The sequence below is a fragment of the Sinocyclocheilus rhinocerous genome, unplaced genomic scaffold (genome assembly GCF_001515625.1).
Source record: "Sinocyclocheilus rhinocerous isolate Xijiao unplaced genomic scaffold, SAMN03320098_v1.1 scaffold620, whole genome shotgun sequence".
Classification (NCBI taxonomy): Eukaryota; Metazoa; Chordata; class Actinopteri; order Cypriniformes; family Cyprinidae; genus Sinocyclocheilus; species Sinocyclocheilus rhinocerous.
Genome location: NW_015637138.1, coordinates 26,963 through 47,416, shown reverse-complemented (window position 1 = coordinate 47,416; position 20,454 = coordinate 26,963). Strand labels below are relative to the sequence as shown.

Below are 20,454 nucleotides of genomic sequence, written 5' to 3'. Positions count from 1 at the left end.
AAACTCTGCTCTAATTTGCAGAGATGCCAAAGTCAATCATTTGATTTCAGAACATTTCTTCCAGTATCAAATTAGCTGGACTACGCTATCCAGATTAAAGTGGATACCTCTGAACCTTTACCTGATGTCAACAGTTGTCTCATTTGTTGATATTTGGTTTTATTTTCATTTCTAGTTTGGGTCAGTAATTTAATGTTTTTGAAAGACATAGCTTATTCTCACAATACTGCATTTATTTGATGAAAAATACAGTTAAAACAGTAATATTGTGAAATATAATTACAATTTAAAATAACTATTTTCTATTTGAATGCATTTTTAAATGTAATTTAATCCTGTGATGGCAAAGCTCAATTTTCAGCATCATTACTCCAGTCTTCAGTGTCACGTGATCCTTCAGAAATGATGCTGATATGATTATTTGGTGCTCAAGAAACATCTTATTATCAATGTTAAAAACAGTTGTGCTTTTTAATATTTTTGTAGAAACTGTGATACTGTAAATTTTTTTAAAAGAACAGCATTTATTTGAAATAGAAATCTTTTGTGACATTATAAATGTCTTTAATGTCTTTAAGTGTGTTTAAAGCATCCTTGCTGGATGAAAGTATTACTAACCTCAAACTTTTGAACGGATATGATTTTTATAAATCAAAGAGATATAATTAATATCTCTTTGATCCAGCTTGTGTCATTTTGCCAACACTTTTCGCCATTTTTCCTCCCTCCCTCCATCTGTATAAACAAAGGTAGCAAAAAAGGACAAACACTGTAAAATCATGACGCATTTCAAATTCTCTAACCAGCCACATTCTGCTCTCTCTGGCCTCAGTGCCCCCACAGTTTGACGTACGTCCCCAGGATCAAGTCGCTGCCCAAGGACGAACCGTCACTTTTCAGTGTGGCACCCAGGGAAACCCTCTTCCTGCAGTTTTCTGGCAGAAAGAAGGGAGTCAGGTGAGTGCAACTTATGTTTCCTACAGTATCTAATAAAGCACAACATGTTTTGAGATCGAACAATGCAATGAAACTGTTTAGTATCTGTCCCATTTTGTGTGATTTTGTGATACAGCACTAGTAGCGAACTTGAAGTTGAGGTTAGCTAACATGCTAAAGCTAGCAGCAACTCCAAAACGAGGGAATGTGTGACATTAACATTCAAAATGTTATGGTGTTATGTTATGGTATAAAGACATTTATAATGTTACAACAAATTTCTATTTCAAATAAATGCTGAAAAAAGTGTAGGGCCTAATGTATTAAACAAAAATGCTATAAAAACATTATTTAAGAAAATAATATAAAATACAGCAGAAATGTTTTCAGCATTCACAATAATCAGCATATGAAAATGATATCTGAAGGATCATGTGACACTGAAGACTGGAGTAATGATGCTGAAAATTCAGCTTTACCATCACAGGAATAAATTACATTTTATATTCAAATAGAAAACGGTTCTTTTAAATTGTAATAAAATTTCACTATATTTCTGTTTTTACTGTATTTTTGATTAAATAAATGCTGCCTTGGTGACTTTACATTAAATAAATCTTACCAGCCCCAAACATTTGAACAGTAGTATATGAATACACTATAATATTACCCTTTGAAATTCATGCAGTATATAGTCAAGTACATACTGTATAGTGTAAGTAAACAGTGCATTGTACATGATTCGAGATGCAGTTTATGAGATGGCTCAGCATTGTCCCTCAGTAATCCAATACTTCACTGTATGTCATGCGTGGGTTTAAAGAGCCTGATTGGAGATCAAAGGCAGATCTTTTCATATAAAGATGATTTATTTGCATCTCAGAGCATGATTATCAGTGACTGATTAACTTAGCCAGAGCTTGAAAACAAGCCTAGAGCCTCTCGATGATTATATTTACCCTTGTTGATGCTGATTAGTCGTGTATTGCTGATTGCATTGAAGAGATGATTCAGAGCATTGGATTGCTGGAGCCGGGCCCTTCGACAAAGCAGCGTGTTTTCAGAGCCATTATGGGAAGCCACTGATGAGAGTTGGGCCTCCTAAGAGGCAAAAAAGACTCTTGTGAAGGAGTGGGAGGAGAACATTTGACACAGAGGAACATCAGGTGTCAGATCAGCTCCCATAGGCCAGCAAAAGCACAGCGTTCAGTGTAATGGCAGTCAGGAGCGTGTTTCCAGGCTAAAACTAGATCTCCGTCAGTGCAGGGGAGAGCTAAAGACCACTCAGCCTTGATGGCTCACATCATTTTGGAGTCATTTGGGGTGTGGTCTGTGCAATGGATTTTATAGCACATCCCCTGTGTTCACGCTTATAAGTCATTTGCAGCTGTGTTCCAGATTATGCTGTGGCCTTTTCACCTTCGTCCATTACTTGCCCATTTTAAGCCTCTTAAGAGAAGTGAATGGATTCCCCCTCACTCACTGTACGTACCCCCAGTTAACCCAACTGAAGTCCCACAAAGGAGCAAACAGCTTCGCTCAGCGAATTAAACTGCCAGAAAAACACAACCAAGCGCTCAAATCAGTTGATGTGCAGTTTTGATGGAAATTAGATCTTTTAATCAGCTTACTGTTTTTCAGTGATATTTTGGAGGCACCATATTCAATTATTTTATTTTTTAGATAGTTAAATACTTGTCTTCAACAAGGATGCATTAAATTGTTCAAAAGTGACAGTGAAGACATTAATAATGTTACAAAAGATTCCTATTTCCAATAAATGCTGTCCTTTGAACTTTCTACTCATCAGAAACTTCTAAAAATAAAAATGTATCACGGTTTCCACAAAATATTAAGCAGCACAACTGTTTTCAACATTAATAAGATGTTTCTTGAGCAGCAAATCAGCATATTAGAATGATTTCTGAAGGATCATGTGACATGCTTGCTGATAATGATGCTGAAAATTCAGCTTTGCCATCACATGAATAAATTACATTTTAAAATATATTAAAATAGAAAATAGTTATTTTCAATTGTAATAATATTTCACAATATTACTGTTTTTACTGTACATTTGTTTAAATAAATGCAGCCTTGGTGAGCATAAGAGCCTTTTTTATATATATATATATATTACAAATTCTTACTGACCCCAAACTTTTAAACAGTACTATATAAATTATTGTATTATGCAAATGCATTATGAGTGAACACAAATTAACAATGGACAATTATTTAAAAATTAACATTAGCATAGATCAATAAATGCTTAGAAGTATTTTTAATTGTTAGACCATGATACCTGATGCATTAACTAAATGAAATGAACTAAATGAAAAATGAATTATTAAATGAATTATTAAATTATTGTTATAGTATGGATATATTGTACATCACTGTTATTGTAAAGCTTTACATTTGTACGTGACCATTTTTCAGCCTATCTGTAAAATTCAATTAAACAGGCTGCTTTTATTATTGTACCTTTAGACATTCGAGAGCATTTCATTATAAATATTAGAGTATACCATTACCTACTTAGTTCATCAAACCCTTTTACTTCAACAAGGACAATTCTATTTTCCATGGCCGTTTGGACCTTGTAAAACAGACTCTCAGTCTCTCTGAATACTGCGTAATTTGCCCACAGTGTGGTGTGAACTCAAGAGTCTGTCCTCTGTCGTAGATGCTGCTTTTCCCTGGCCAACCTCCTTCCCAGTCGGGCCGTTATTCTGTGTCCATGAGCGGAGAGCTGTCCATCTCTGATGTTCACTCTGAGGACTCCGGCTACTATATCTGCCAGGCGATCAGTGTGGCAGGAAGTGTCCTCGCCAAGGCTCTGCTGGAAGTGAAAACTGGTGAGTATCTGGGATTACAGTTCATCCCACCCAGTAAATGGCATCTCTGGAGATAATTGTGAAGAAAACCCCTAGTATTAACAAACCGCCTGAGTGCGAGCACAAACAGTGTACTTCATTTTGATGTGCGTTCCTTAAGTCATGAAGCTGATTTTAATTAATGGTGCTTGCTGAGGGATTACTATAAGTGAAGTGTACTTGAACACACTTCATTTAAAAGATTTGCAGCATCTCCTTTTTTAATAAACTAGTTGACTTCATTAATTCAGGGTCCCTGCAGGTCCTTAAAAGTCTTATGAAATTGATGAAATTTAAGGACATAAAAACTCTTAAATATCATAAATGGGATAACAAATGTATAATTGTAATTTAAGAGGGTTTTAAATTTGGGGCGAATACCATAATTGTGAAATTATTTAATTAAAGGCAATGATGCAATTAAATAAATTGTGAGCGCTGCACAGGACTCCGGCTACTATATCTGCCAGGCGATCAGTGTGGCAGGAAGTGTCCTCGCCAAGGCTCTGCTGGAAGTGAAAACTTGTGAGTATCTGGGATTACAGTTCATCCCACCCAGTAAATGGCATCTCTGGAGATAATTGTGAAGAAAACCCCTAGTATTAACAAACCGCCTGAGTGGTTGTAATTGAAAGTCCTGCATTATGCATAAAATCTTTTTTTCTGAATATTAACTGTATCTGGTATTTAATTAAATGTAAAACTCTTGTGGCTTCTCTCTAGCCTGCCCTGTCACCATACAAAAAGAAATTTTTAACAGATTCGATATATAGGTTGTATCAGCACAATAATCTTTTAATTGCCTTTCTTTAATATCATCATATCATCAAATCTAATATGGATCGACTCTAATTCATACATATTGATGTCTTGAGTATTTTAAACTTACAAAAACCCTGTTTGCTGTTGAATATGTGCCATACATGTTTTATTTTGAGATTGTATGGGTTTGTTTGGTATGGACATGTGGTAATCTTTTTATTTCTGAAGGTCTTAAAGTAATTAAAAAGTCAAAAAGAAATTTTTAACAGATTCGATATATAGGTTGTATCAGCACAATAATCTTTTAATTGCCTTTCTTTAATATCATCATATCATCAAATCTAATATGGATCGACTCTAATTCATACATATTGATGTCTTGAGTATTTTAAACTTACAAAAACCCTGTTTGTTGTTGAATATGTGCCATACATGTTTTATTTTGAGATTGTATGGGTTTGTTTGGTATGGACATGTGGTAATCTTTTTATTTCTGAAGGTCTTAAAGTCTTTAAAAAGTCTTCAAATTCTGCAGATACCCTGAAATAACTAGTCTTCTAGTTAACCATCCTGACCCATCACCCCAATTCCAGAATATCTTCATCTTTTGTGCCATTGTGTTCTCAAAGTGTGATTAACTCTGACTGCCAGTTGCACTTCTGTAGGTGTACAAGTAAGTCGGGCTGATCTTTGGATGCCAGAAGCACTGTTAGACAACTGGACAGATGCAAGCACACTCCTCACAAACACATTCTGCTGTTTATCCTCCAGGCCCATCAGATCTCGTCCCACCAATTATCCGACAGGGCCCAGCCAACCAGACGCTCGCTTTAGGCTCCAGCGCCCAACTCCAGTGCCATGTGATGGGCAGGCCAATCCCCAGCGTCAGGTGGGAGAAGGACGGGCAAAGCATTCTGAGCGATGACATTCACATAAGCCTAATGGAAAACGGCACTTTACACATCAGCGGCTTGAAGGTATTTGACAGACGCTTCAGACAAAGATGTGAATTGTTTGCTTTGATTAGGGCTGTGAAAAGCGAAAGCTCCCTGGGCAGAGAGCCTCTGAGAAAACATTTCAAACTAAGTGAGATGTTCACTAGCACACCTGAAATAATGGTGTCCACTTGAGCGTTTCTTACTCGAGGTAGGGTTTCCATCAACGCATGCAAAACACATTTAGCCACGTAATGTTCATAAATCAATAACCAACAGATTTGATCGCTCAGAGGAGTTCTGCGTACATTTAGCTCAAATGTAATTACGCACACAAAATTACACTGATAAAGTGGAAGTGACACTAATCTGCAGTTTCCTTCCAAGTTTGGAGAAAAGAGAAAGATTTGTTTTAATTGATTTTGTCATTCCTTCATCAAGTTGGTTCAGTGGAAAAATAGCTCAAGACGTAAAGCTCTGAGTGCAATACATCTAAACTACCAGCCAAAGCTGTCATGTCATGATATAGTGTTTGACATAACAGATATATTAGCCTATCAAATAAAGATGTAGGACTGAAATAATTAATTTGCTAATATAACTCTGTGGGGCTGTTAAAGCAGCCTATCATACATCTTATATCATAACATAACATATAGGAATCATGGTTATGTGCCAGAATTCAATTCCTGAAATGAAGTAGTAAAAATTATAATGTTATGCTATGCTATGCTATGTTATGTTATGTTATGTTATATATTATGCTATGCTATGCTATGTTATGTTATGTTATGTTATGTTATGCTATGTTATGTTATTTTAACTATTTTATATACACACATACACATTTTCTGATATTAATTATCAATATTGGTTGTGCTTAATATTAACTGCATATTATTTGTTATAAATAAAAATTATTTATTAACATTAACATAAAATTAAATTAACATTTTATTTGTTTATAATTATTTTGTATTCGTTGCAATATATTTTTTATTAATTGATAAAAATGAAGAATGTGTTCTTAAAATATTGCTCTATAGTGTACAGAAATATGGTATATCAGGGTATATATACAGTGTATATATATACAGGGTGTCCGCGGGTCCTTAAAAAGTCTTAAAATGTCTTAAATAACGTTTTCCTAATATAAGGACTTAAAAAGTCTTAAAGGGGTCATATGATGCTTTTTTAAAGATCATGCGTTGTTTCCGAACCGAAGTTTAAGTTAGATCGGATGTCCAGTAGTGTTTGTCGATCATACTGGATGAGAGTCTGTACTGTCTGAGCAAAAGCATGTATAAGAAGTAACACGAATAATACAAAATAACACGAGAAACAGCAAAGTTTGCACAGAGCGCTCGTCAGCGACGCCATCGTAGCGGCACGCCGGTGTGATCAGGGTATATAAGAATAATTTATTCAAATTAATAATATAATTATGTTTTATCATACTCATTCTTGTGTTGAGTAATTACAATTACACTGTTATGAATGTGTTAATTGCAATTCTGTAAATTTCTTTTTCAATCCAAATTCCAGCATCTGGTCAGTTCAATTTAAATTCATACTGAAAGGGAACCAGTTTTAAATGCAGAATTTAAACCCTGATATAACATTCAAAAGAAGTTGTTATTCAAAAATTAGTTTAAGTAACTTGAGAGAAGCCGCTGTGTATTGTACTGCTTTTAATTGCTTCAGATTTCAAGAACATTCCAGTATGAATGCCATTTGTGGTGCAAGGTCTGTATATCTTAATTGAGACATTTGACAGAATGCACTACGGTATGCAGAATATAAAACAGCCGTTGAGAATGTCAAAAGTGATCTTAGAGGAGTTCAAACAGTCACGACCTCTAACTAACTGAAAACAAATTGAAATGACTGATCGGCTGAAACAATACATTTGATCCGCATCATTTGGAGAGGAAGAGAAAAGCACACAACTACTTCAGAAACATTGCATGCTAGCAATTATCTTTGTCATCTTTCAGAAATGATTTTGTCTTCTCTGTTGCTAGGAGACCGACTCAGGGACGTACACCTGTGTCGTATCCAGTTCCACTGGTGAGACGAGTTGGAGTGGGACCGTGACAGTGAAAGGTAGCGTACAAGCATTCTTCTCTGTTACACAGCTCTTTATAAGACTTTGAAAAGGCTGACACTTCAAGAAACACATTGTACTGATGATTTCAATGTGCAGTCAGATGTCCTTGAACATGAATGCACCCCTGACGTAGTCACATTTGACTCTGTTTCTTGTGTTTAGCGACTGGAACGTCCTCCGTCCCGCGGGTCTCGCAGTCCCTGCAGCTGCCTGGTCCTCCTCAGAAGCCCATGGTGACAGATGTGACCTCAAATAGTGTCACTCTCACTTGGCAGCCCAACCCACATGAGGGTGGAGCTGCTGTCACTTCCTATATCATCGAGGCTTTCAGGTTTGTATGTCTCCATTAACACAAAATTACTACTTTTTAAAAAACTTTTCACCTTTTTTCTTTCAATTAAATGGTTGGGAACACTTTACAACAAGGTTCCATTTGTTAACATTAGTTAACTACATTAGTTAACTTGAACTAACAATGAAAAATACTTCTAAAGCATTTATTAATCTTAGTTAATCTGATGTTAAATTCAACATTTACTAATGTAGTATTAAAATCAAAAGTTGTATTTGGCTAAGTAATAGACGGGTGAGCTGAATACAATAATCACATTCAAGCACTGGGAAACTAGGTCAAACAAGGCACTGAAGACAAAAATCAAACAATACATAGAACACATGTGACAATATGTGTATCACTTGAGCTGTTATTTTACCTAAATCGGCCTTCAGAGGTGGCACTACTTTTCTAGGTGGATAAACATCTGAATATGTCATTCCTGTGTGTGTTTTCCTCAGTGTAAACAACCCTTTATGCACATCATGAGAAAGTTATAAGGTTTACTCCAGTGCAGGGCATTGCTCTGTAGACTTCTATTGTAATGCATTACTATACACACTTTCAGTGTCAGAAATCCAATTTTCCATTAAGAGGCGATATTGGCCCCCTGGATTTGATTTTCAGGGACATTTTTTTCACCTTTATTGGGGTTGTGTTTATTTCTAACCATATAAAATCCTGCTCTGTTATCTTTTTATATCTTTTATAATTGGATGTTAAGGTGTCGCCAATAAAACAAAATCAATATTTACTCATATTTTCTGTCATATTGTGTATAACTAGGCCTGGAATAAAATATTAAGAACTATATCAGATGTTACAAACAAGAAAAACAGAGGAACATGTTATGGAGCATTTCTCCTGCCTTTTAAGATTCAGTGGTATTTTTCCCTGAGCCACTTTTAATTTCTGACCCTGTATGCATTACATATGATTTGTGCTTGTGTTTACAAACTGAGGGCCGAGTTTTATGGTAATCAAAAGCTTGTCACGGATGCTGTCGATACAGCTTAACTTGTACTGAGCCTGGAATGTTCCTCTACTGCAAAGTTTGCACTTTATCTCATATTGGAAAATGCATTCAGTCAGTTCCTGCATGGATTTAAAGTCTGCTGCACTGCTACATATTAAAAATAAATATATGAGGAAGGGGGTTCTACACCCTCTCCAGTGGCCTGATGGGTAGAGCGAGTGGCAGACGTTCTCATTATAGTGCCGGTTTTGTTGCAGACGTCATTCAGAGTGTCAGAGTGGATGGAAGTTTAGTAAAGTGAGAGTGAAGCATTGCTCTCTTGCAGACTGGATGTTCCCTGGGACTGCAGTTAGAATTCAGCAGAACTTGTCCCTCTGGGCTCTGTGGAGGTCAGATGAACAGAAGGCTCTATTATTGTCCCGCCAGGAGAGCAGCAGGGAGGGTGATGCAGGGAGGCCGAGAGTAGAGGCCAAGTCGTTATTTAGCTCTGCTCTGACACCTTGTTAAGAAGACGCTTGGATTTATAGTGCATCTCGCTCTGTTGAGAGGTCACGGTCGTGCGCACAGTCCGAGAAGTCAACTGGGCAGACCTTATGTGCTCACGGTGCATGAAGACGAGGCCAGATCCTCTCTATTGTCCTTTACATGCTGTTCCTTGCTCACTTTTCTCATTAACAAAGGCCAATGTGTCCAATTCAGCATGCTAGTGAAGCTTCACATAAGAAATTAGAGTCTGTTGGGGAGTAACAAACTTGTTACAAAGTTAACTACATTTTTCATTTGCATGACAATAGTGCAGCTGTTTTTGAAAAACTGCAGGTTTTCAAGTAACGTGGTGTTTTTTCCACATGTAGCAGTATGGCAAAATAGCAGGTGTTTATATTCTTCACACAGCCTTACAACTGAGCAAGCAGAGGGAATAAACAAACAGGCTCTATTAGAACGGCTCTATCTCTCAAATAGAGTTGGGAAGTCAGATTAATTTAGAGAGTCAGATGATTTATTTTATTAAATAAATTATTACTTGGTTAATTACTGCTGTTTATCACTGTAATTCGGTTAAATTTGTCTGTATGCTATATGAGTGTTGTTTAGTTTTAATATTTAGTGTTTAGTATAAATTTATGGATCTATGTGTTAATGTTATAATATTGAAAACAGATTTGTGTATCATATTTGTGTATCATGTGTATGGATGAGCATCACACTGATTTTTTTTCTGATGGTTAAGGGATGTAATTAGGCAAGGCGCAAAGCACAGCAATTCACAGCTTTGGGTGATTTAGTTCTTTAATAAAGAGGCATCAGTAGCAAAAATAAATGTTAAATAATTAGATTTATTAATAATGTAATACAGTAATTTAGCTCATCTGCTTAAGCTGCAACTTGACACATTAATATAGAATTCAACTGATGTACAGTCAGTGGCTTTCAACATCATTCATTTTGATTGTAAAGCTGGAGATGTGTTTTGTGAATGAGTGTAGAGTTAATTTCCTGTGTCTTATTCCAGTCAGTATTTGTGTATCATATATAAAGTTTGGGGTCTGTATGAGGTTTTAATGTGTTTGAAATAAGCCTCTTATGCTCAGCAAAGCTGCATTTATTTAATCAAAAATGCAGTAAAATTGTAAAATATTATTACAATTTAAAATAATCTATTTCAGTATTTTTTTTAAATGTAATTTATTCCAGTGACAGCAAAGCTGAATTTTCAGCATCATTACTCAATGCTGCAAACAGTTGTGCTGCTTAATATTTTTAATGGAAACTTTTTTTTCACAATTCTTTGATGAATGAAAAGTTGAAAAGAACAGCATTTATTTGAAATATAATTATTTAACATAATAAACATAATAAATATCATTACTGTCATTTTTGAGCAATTTAATGTGTCCTTGCTAAATAAAAGTTTTAATAAAAAAAAAAAAACTTACTGACCCCTAACCACCACCACATACTGTATATATCTGATTGTTAGTGGCTTGTAATGTAGCTAACTACTTTTTCTATAGAGCAGCTTTAATATAGTTTAAATTATGAGTAGCTTGTGACTTGACAAGCTACAGTTTCAAAGTAGCTTCCCCGAACTACCAATATAACAATTATTTGAACATCCAAATGCGTAACCTCTGTTGTATAATTGAACTGTGACATAATTCAAATAATGTCTTTTCATGTGTATGGATGAGCATCACACTGATTTTTTTTCTGATGGTTAAGGGATGTAATTAGGCATGGCGCAAAGCACAGCAATTCACAGCTTTGGGTGATTTAGTTCTTTAATAAAAAGGCATCAGTAGCAAAAATAAATGTTAAATAATTAGATTTATTAATAATGTAATACAGTAATTTAGCTCATCTGCTTAAGCTGCAACTTGACACATTAATATGGAATTCATTCATTTTGATTGTAAAGCTGGAGATGTGTTTTGTGAATGAGTGTAGAGTTAATTTCCTGTGTCTTATTCCAGTCAGTCAGTGGGCAGCACATGGCAGACTGTAGCTGATCTCGTGAGGCTGGAGAAGCATACAGTGTCTGGACTTTACCCCAACACTGTTTACCTGTTCATCATCCGAGCAGTCAACTCCTTTGGGCTGAGTGACCCCAGCCCCATCTCAGAGCCAGTCCGAACACAAGGTGAGTGTAGTTTCTGGTGTAGCGTGTGCGATGGCTGTTTTTATGGTTTGTGCACATCTGCATAATGTGTGTGTACATTTTCAGATGGTCCAGAAGGTCAGGGAAAAGACCAAGCACATGTGCAGATGGATTTAGGAGGGGTCAAGGTTCGTCTGCAGACACCCAAAGTCTTGAGCCCTACAAGCGTTCAAATCACATGGACTGTGAGTATATGATTTGATGTACTGTATATGTGTAGACATGCATTTTGAATGAAACGGTCCATAAATGATGAGAAATAAGTAAATATAAGTACATATAAGTAGCAAATCAGCATGTTAGAATGATTTCTGAAGGATCATGTGACACTGAAGACTGGACTGCTGAAAATTCAGCTTTGCTATCACAGAAATAAATTACATCATATTAAAAATCATTAATAGTATAAATGTATAATTTCAACCATCTGTAACAAAATTACATAAGAATGGCCATTCACAAAATCTGAAACTCATGATACCATATGTATGTGTTGATATTATTTCAGCTTGACCAGCATCCTCGCTATATTGAAGGCTACAGGCTGTACTACAGGCCTGTGGGGAGCGTGTGGATGATCCAGGACATAAAAGCAGGTTCCCTACACACTGCTGTTCTAACAGAGCTACACAGAGGAAAAGAATACGAGTTCAAAATGAGACCGTATTACAATGAGTTTCAGGGGATTGACAGTGAAATAGCTGTGGTTCACACTCCTGATGAAGGCAAGACTTGTTTTGATATTCAACTCGAGTCTTTAGCTTTTAGTTCGCATGACTTTCATTTTACCCTCAAACTTTTGCTGTAATGTTAATGTTTTGACATTTGCCCATCATATTTCTGCTTTTAGTGCTGAGCGGCCCTCCTCAGGGAGTCAGCGTGGTGCAGTTAAGTAACAGTTCAATCGTGCGAGTGTCCTGGCAGCCTCCTCCCCCTGATGTGCCAGAAGAGCTCATACTAGAATACAGGGTGAGGCCGGTGAAGCCTTAATGTGGAGAGACTCTCAGTGACCGCTAGGTAAAATGGTAATGGCTGAAATCTGTTTCTGTGTCGTACAGGTGTGGTGTGTAGGAAACGAGTCTCAGCAGATGATCAACAGGAGCGTGGATGGGGATATGCTGTGGGTGATGTTGGATGGGCTGTTGCCCGAGTCAATGTATAGCGTGCAGGTTGCAGCGGTCACAAGTGCAGGAGTGGGCGCTCATAGCCAACCTGTGTTCATCTTCCTGAGTGAGTACCGCCATCATTTCCACCCAGGAACATTTTAAATTAGTAGCTGCTTTTTGTAACATAGTAGCTGGTTTCTATCTGGTCTAAGATGGTCAACAAACCAGTTACCAGGAGGTCATACTAACTTAAGATGGCTGGCTATCTAATGACCAACTTGGCCAGCTAATGAGTGGCTTGGTTTAACTAATATTCAGCTTCGACCAGCTAATAACCATCTTGGCCAGATTGAGCCAGCTGAAAACCAGCTCTGACCAGCTAATAACCAACTGTGGCCAATAACTGTTTTGGCCAGCTAATGACTGCCATGATCCAACTAATAACCAGTTTTTGACCTGCTAATAACCATCTTCACCAACTATTGACATGCTTGATCCAACTTATAACCAGCTTAAACTGGCTAATAACAATCTTGGCCATCTAACAGCCAGACTGAACCAGTTAAAAACCAGCAGTGACCAGTTAGTAACCATCTTGGACCAATAACAGTCTTGGCCAGCTAATGGCTAGCTGAATCCCACTAATAACCAGTTTAGACTGCTAATAACCTGCTTGGACAAGCTAATGGCCATCTTCACTAGCTATTTATAGCTTGACCCAGCTTATAACCAGGTGGGACCAGCTAATAACCATCTTGGCTAGATACTGACCAGATTAAGCCAGCTAAAAACAGCTTTGACCAGCTAATAGCCTGTTTGGATAATTTAATGACCCGTTTGACCAGCTTGGCCAGCTAATGACTGGCCTGATCCAACTATTAACCAGTTTAGACTTCCTAATAACAATTTTAGCTAGCTAATTACCTGCTTGGACAAGCCACTAACCATTTTCACTTGATCCAGCTAATAACTAGTTTGGACCAACTACTGTAATAACTATCTTGGCCAGATACTAGCCAGATTGAACAACAAATTAGTCTTCTTGGACCAGCTTTTGTTCCAGCTAATAACCATCTTGGCCAGCTAATGGCTAGATTGAACCAGCTGAAAACCAGCAGTGACCAGCTACTGTAATAACCAGCTTGGACTAATAACCGTCTTGGCCAGCTAATGACTGGCTTGAGCCAACTAATAACCAGTTTAGACCTGCTAATGTCCATTTTGGCTAGCTAATAACCTGCTTGAACAAGCCAAAAACCAAATGCTTGATCCAGCTATTAACTAGTGTTGACCAGCTAAAGGCCAGACTGAACAAGCAATAATCTTCATGGACCAGCTTGTCCAGCTCAAGACCAGTTTGTTCCAGCTAATAACTAGCTAGGCCCGCTATTAATCCTGCTACCATATTTTGTGCTGTCCAAAACACAGCTGCCAGTTTAAGCTGGATTTTTCCGGCAGGTTTATAAAAAAATATTTACTGCACACCTTTGATGGTGACATATATCCCACCTTACAGATTGTAGTCTCAGCTTTTACTCGTATTTTATGTTAAGGAATCGAAAATGTTAGGGATTTTCATGCTGTTTGTCAGTTGAAGATAGATGATGGGGGAAATATATTTTGATAAAATGTTTCCTGTATAAGACAAGAAGCATTTACTCTTCTGTCTCTTTTCCGTTTTCACATAATCGCTCTTATTCACTTTTTTCCATTTCCTCCTTATATCTTCTATCAGAAATAGCAATAGATCAGTCCTTGTCAGTGGTGAAGGATGACACTGTCAGCCTATCCGAGCAGATCACAGGGGTGGTCCGTCAGCCAGCTTTCATTGCCGGGATTGGTGTATCATCCTGGATGGTTCTAATGGGTTTCAGTACCTGGATCTACTGCAGACACAGGAGGAGGAAAGAACTTGGACACTATACTACTTCCTTTGCATATACGCCCGCAGGTAACCTTCTGTACCATACTAGCACAAAACTAACAATGTGTGCCTCCAAATTATGTTCTCAAAGGAGCTTTTGGGATGATTTCTTTCTCATATTTTTTCTTTAGTTGCACTCTCTCGTGGTGATGGCTTGGATCTTATAAATGGAAGGTCTGTATCAAGGGAGACTTTAAATTGACACAGTATACAATACCGTTCAAAAAGGTCATATCAGAATGATTTCTGAAGGATCACGTAACACTGAAGAATAAATTACATTTTAAAAAACGGCTATTTTAAATTGTAAAAAATTGTTTTTGATCAAATACATTCAATCTCGGTGAGACTTACTTCAAAAACATTAAAAAATCCTGCCAACCCCAATTTTTTTCATGGTACTGTACTGGTTGTGTAAATGTCATATTCATTAAATAGGGCATATTATGAATTGTATTTAATTTTCACATACAAATAGGGGATTTATATAGAGAGAACATGGAAAGTTGTCAGGAAAAAGTAAATAAAAAACTAATATTAAAATGATTATTATTAATTAAATTTAAAAATTTATATTGAATTATATTGTAAATATAATAATGTATATATAATAAATATAATATTGTAAGTATTTAATATTAATATTTAATATTAATAATTATTATTGTTTAAAAAAATAAGTAATTTTTATCAATGTAAAATGTTTCATATTTAATGTAAAATAATTTCTTTTAAATTAAATTATTTAATTTCCTTGACAGGCCATGTTTGCTGGAGTCACATTTGGGTAACTACCCTTGGCTGGCTGACTCGTGGCCTACCAGCAACTTCTCTCGAAATGGAAAAGATTCGGTCAACTGCTGTGCAGGCAGACTTGATTCCACAGATCAATACTACAACAGTAAGACCTCTGTCATGGGCGTTCCACTACATTATGGTACTGTCCCACTTACAAATCATACCTCCTATAACTCATTAATATGTTTTCCAGCTTCAGGATTATCTAATTATCTGAACCAGAATGCGAAGTACAGCCCAGCCTCAAATGAAGGCGCCATATACTGTACCATCAACCCAGCTGATGCAGATGGTCATGACGTGTGCAGCCTGTACTCTCAGGGTCCAGACCCGTACACCAGCACGCCAGTCCTCTCCAAAACTGATCTCTACAACATGGAGCAGGACCTGGACCAGTGGAGCCTTCAGTCCAGCCACAGTGGAGCAGAATATGCAAAACTTCAGTATCCAAGAGGCAAAAATGGTAGGAGTGACATTGATTTCAATCATGAGGGTTATGGGATTTGTCCTTTTGGTATTCGGCAGGAATTATGCAGACAGTTTGGATCAACAAGTGCTGCAAAAAATGCTAATTTCAATGTTATGCAGAGGGATTTGAGTTCAGCCTTGTGACTGTTTCATGCTGTTTTTCAGCCAAAATGATGACGCAGAAGTCTCTAGGACAAATTTCTTCACCCACTTGGTCTGATGTGCTGTCCCTTCATTCAGCACAAGACAAGGAGCTTCAAAACACAGAAAAAAGACACAGGTAATAACCATCGCCATACTACGGCAGGACATTGGTATATGTCCAGATAAGCATGGTAGTTTATGGTAAATGTACAAAAAACACGCTGTGATCATGATGCATGATCAAAAAGCCATGGTAGCATGTCATTGAAATACATTGAAATACTTGTTCAAAAGCCAATGTTAAAGGGTTAGTTCACCCTAAAATGAAAATTCTGTCATTAATTACTCACCCTCGTGTTGTTCGAAACCCGTAAGACCTTCGTTCATCTTTGGAACACAATTTAAGATATTTTTGATGAAATCTGAGGGCACTCTGACCCTCCCATAGACAGCAAGGTAACTACCACGTTCAAGGTCCAGAAAATTACCAAGATGATCGACAAAGTAGCCCGTGTGACATCAGTGGTTCAACTGTAAAGTTACGAAGCTACGAGAATACTTTTTTTTGCGCAAAGAAAACAAAAATAACTACTTTATTCCACATTTTCATCTCTACTGCGTCACTTGTGGACGTGCATTCATGACAGTATCATGACGAGAGCGTGTGGCGGCGCTTCGTGTGGTCATCGTGTGTGGAAGTAGCTTCGTAACTTTACAGTTGAACCACTGATGTCACACGGACTACTTTGTCGATCATCTTGGTAATTTTCTGGACCTTGAACGTGGTAGTTACCTTGCTGTCTATGGGAGGGTCAGAGTGCCCTCAGATTTCATCAAAAATATCTTAAATTGTGTTCCAAAGATGAACAAAGGTCTTACGGGTTTGGAACAACACAAGGGTGAGTAATTAATGACAGAATTTTCATTTTTGGGTGAACTAACCCTTTAATACCAAGTTGTATGTCCAAAAACTGTGATATAATTTAAAAAAAACATGATAATACCACAGTACATGTCCAAAAACTCTGATACCTTGTTAAAAAAAACATTGTCATACCACGTGAATGTCCAAAAATTGTGATACAATTTTTAAAAACATGCTAATGTTGTAAATGTAATATAATGTAAATGTCCATGGACCATGGTACCATGTTGAAATATGTTAATACCATGGTAAATGTCAGAAGACCATGGTAATATCATGGTACCATGCTAAAAGACCATGGTGTTTGTTCAAAAACCCATGTTAATATGATGGTGCATGTCCAAAATTAATGATATGACCATGGTATAAGTCCAAAAACTGTGGTAATGCCATGTTACTTTTTGATATTTTTTGTTAGAGTCTCTCAGCTTATTTCCAGAAGATTTCATGAACTTATAAACGTGATTTTCAGAAGCGGTCATGTGTCTTTTTTTCTTTTAAGTTCAGACACTTCTGGATATAATTCTCCTTCTCAGAAAAGTGGCCCAATATGGAACCTGTGCAACATGGTAAAATGTAGTCTGGGTGATAAATTGAGGTCTTATCTAAACGTATTTGATGTTTGAGCTCAAAGTGACAGGGGCTAATGATGTTAGTGCTTAGAGCCAAGCCGTCCTGGCTGTTTGAGATGGGGCCAAGAGGCAGGTCACCAGACGCGGCTTCTCAGAATGAACCTGTAAGAATAGCCACGGGTTGGAATGAAGCGGAACCACACATATCAACCTTTGTCCTCAATGCTTTCTTTCTTTCACATCATATTTTTATCATCACCCTCCATGGATGAAACTGCTTTGACAAATTTTTGATAAGCTTTTTTACAATGCTGTCTTTTGTACCCACATTAAATTCTCTTTTATATTCTTTTTTTACTTTTTTCAAAGGACCACAGTCTGGTTTTATTTACCGCAGTCTTTTATTGTGTAATGAAATCAGTGCTAGATGCATCAGGGGTCCAGAGTCTTTTGATATGTGTTCATTTATGTGCTTGTATGAAGGGCTTTTTTGTTGTTGTTCCTGCTTTGTTTTAAACCTGGTTTGTGTTTTAGTTTTGTATTGAGATTTTAGGTTTAACTGGAGTCCTAATCTGTTCATGTCTCTATAGCCCTGAGGAGGATGAAGAGTGGTGTCCTCCTCTGCCTGAGCGATCTTATCTGATTGAGGGTCTGGAGGATGCAGCCACTCTGCCTTTGAGAGGAGAGGGAACCAACAGAGCCACGACCTACAGCCTGCAGTCCACAGCAACTCTCACACCCTCCCCCAGCGAGGAGCAATACCCTCCGAACCTGCACCATCCAGACCTGCTGCCACGGTAAAAACACACACACACACACACACACACACACATCAGGACTCAGCGTTAAAGGAATAGTTCACCTTCATGTCATTTCTGTGGAACACATCATGTGAATTGAAGAACTGAAGAATATCCTGGCTGCATCTCAGAAAAAATGCACCCAAAAGCATCATAAATGTTGCCCAGATGACTTGTGGACTATATTACATGTCTTCTGAAGTGATATGACAGTGTTTTTATGCAGAACAAACTGAAATTTTAGTTGTTATTCAAGTCACCCAACCATATTTGATTTGACAGCTCAGCATGCATAAATAAATAAATATTGTACATGCATGCATACATACATACATACATACATACATAAAGTTAATTGGCAATTTTTTTAAAAAAATGATTTGGGTAAAAAGAAAAGCCAAAACTCCTAAATATGGCCATTTGCAAAAATATGCTTTTTTTTTTTTTAAATATGCATTTGCATTTTTTTTTTAACTTTCTATTCTTTACAGAAAACAGATTATCATGGTTTCCACAAAAATATTAAGCAGCACAACTGTTTCCATCATTGATAAAACATTTTCTTGAGTATCAAATCAGCATATTATAATGATTTACGAAGAATCATGTAACACTAAAGACTGAATTAATGGCTCTTGAAAATACAGATATGACAGTGTTTTTATGCAGAACAAACTGAAATTTTAGTTGTTATTCAAGTCACCTAACCATATTTGATTTGACAGCTCAGCATGCATAAATAAATAAATATTGTACATGCATGCATACATACATACATACATACATACATACATAAAGTTAATTGGCAATTTTTTTAAAAAAATGATTTGGGTAAAAAAAAAAGCCAAAACTCCTAAATATGGCCATTTGCAAAAATATGCATTTTTTTTTTTAAATATGCATTTGCATTTTTTTTTTAACTTTCTATTCTTTACAGAAAACAGATTATCATGGTTTCCACAAAAATATTAAGCAGCACAACTGTTTCCATCATTGATAAAACATTTTCTTGAGTATCAAATCAGCATATTATAATGATTTACGAAGAATCATGTAACACTAAAGACTGAATTAATGGCTCTTGAAAATACAGCTTTGCCATCACAAGAATAAATTACATTTTAAAATATTTTAAAACAGAAAATGTTTGTAAAAATTTTAATAATATTTCTCTATATTACGGTTTTACTGTATTTTTGTTTAAATAAAAGCAGCCTTGAGATAATTCTTTCAAAAACTGTTAATAAAAAATGTTGAACGTTGTGTATATACAGTATATATCTATCTCTATTTATATAATATCTTTTCATATCGTTTTTATATCTTTTTTCTTTATTAAAACTGATTTTACTCTGTTCTTGCCATGATAGTATAGCTTTAGAATCTGACATGCCATTAAATGGATAGTTCACGTAAAAATGAAAATTCTGTCATTAATTACTCACCCTCATGTCGTTCTAAACCCGTAAGACCTCCGTTCATCTTCGGAACACAAATTAAGATATTTTTTGATGAATTCTGACAGCTCTCTGACCCTCCCATAGACAGCAATGTAATTACCAATATCAAGGTCCAGAAACGTAGCAAGGAGATCGGTAAAATAACCTATGTGAGCATGTATGTATATATATATATATCACATTGTCTCAATAGAATGAGTGTAAATACTTCAAAATTCCAATATGACAGTATGGTTGCTTCACTTTTTATGACATAATCAATCCAGTTCTCTATTATAGATCAGTAGTTTGAGCACTTAACTGTATTTCAGCCAACAAAAAACACAAAATACATTTACATAGTACAAAAATATTACACAATTACAACATGACAATCATATATTTGGCAACATACAAAACAAAACTAAATGCTTACCATCACATGCACAGCTCAATGATGCCTGGGCAACCTCCAGCTGCTGTAGAGCATTTTCCAATTTGATCTTCGTACCCTGGAGCTCTTTTTTTAAAAGAGCAACTTTTTGCTCTGTACAACGCCGTAGGCGCACCTGACGGACCAGTAGCTCCATGGCCCTTTTATTCACTCGCAAACTCTGCGAGTATACCTCCTTGCGAGGCATTGCAGTATCCAGGCATGCATACTGCAAATACAAACAAATATCAAAA

At 36.5% G+C, this 20,454-nt stretch overlaps 1 protein-coding gene across 4 annotated transcripts in view; it reads left to right on the top strand.

Annotated features, from left to right (window-relative positions):
* LOC107748585 (roundabout homolog 2-like) overlaps nucleotides 1-20,454 on the top strand; it is a 59,713-nt gene that overhangs the window by 35,583 nt on the left and 3,676 nt on the right. For all 4 annotated transcript variants that reach the window (XM_016563439.1, XM_016563438.1, XM_016563437.1 and 1 more), the window contains 16 exons: nucleotides 833-957; nucleotides 3,626-3,797; nucleotides 5,349-5,554; nucleotides 7,537-7,618; nucleotides 7,785-7,953; nucleotides 11,407-11,573; nucleotides 11,658-11,776; nucleotides 12,100-12,316; nucleotides 12,442-12,560; nucleotides 12,650-12,821; nucleotides 14,433-14,648; nucleotides 14,753-14,795; nucleotides 15,383-15,522; nucleotides 15,613-15,882; nucleotides 16,053-16,167; nucleotides 18,119-18,325. In XM_016563439.1, the coding sequence (XP_016418925.1) occupies nucleotides 833-957; nucleotides 3,626-3,797; nucleotides 5,349-5,554; nucleotides 7,537-7,618; nucleotides 7,785-7,953; nucleotides 11,407-11,573; nucleotides 11,658-11,776; nucleotides 12,100-12,316; nucleotides 12,442-12,560; nucleotides 12,650-12,821; nucleotides 14,433-14,648; nucleotides 14,753-14,795; nucleotides 15,383-15,522; nucleotides 15,613-15,882; nucleotides 16,053-16,167; nucleotides 18,119-18,325 (2,539 nt within the window). The remainder of the gene's footprint in view (nucleotides 1-832; nucleotides 958-3,625; nucleotides 3,798-5,348; nucleotides 5,555-7,536; nucleotides 7,619-7,784; nucleotides 7,954-11,406; nucleotides 11,574-11,657; nucleotides 11,777-12,099; nucleotides 12,317-12,441; nucleotides 12,561-12,649; nucleotides 12,822-14,432; nucleotides 14,649-14,752; nucleotides 14,796-15,382; nucleotides 15,523-15,612; nucleotides 15,883-16,052; nucleotides 16,168-18,118; nucleotides 18,326-20,454) is intronic.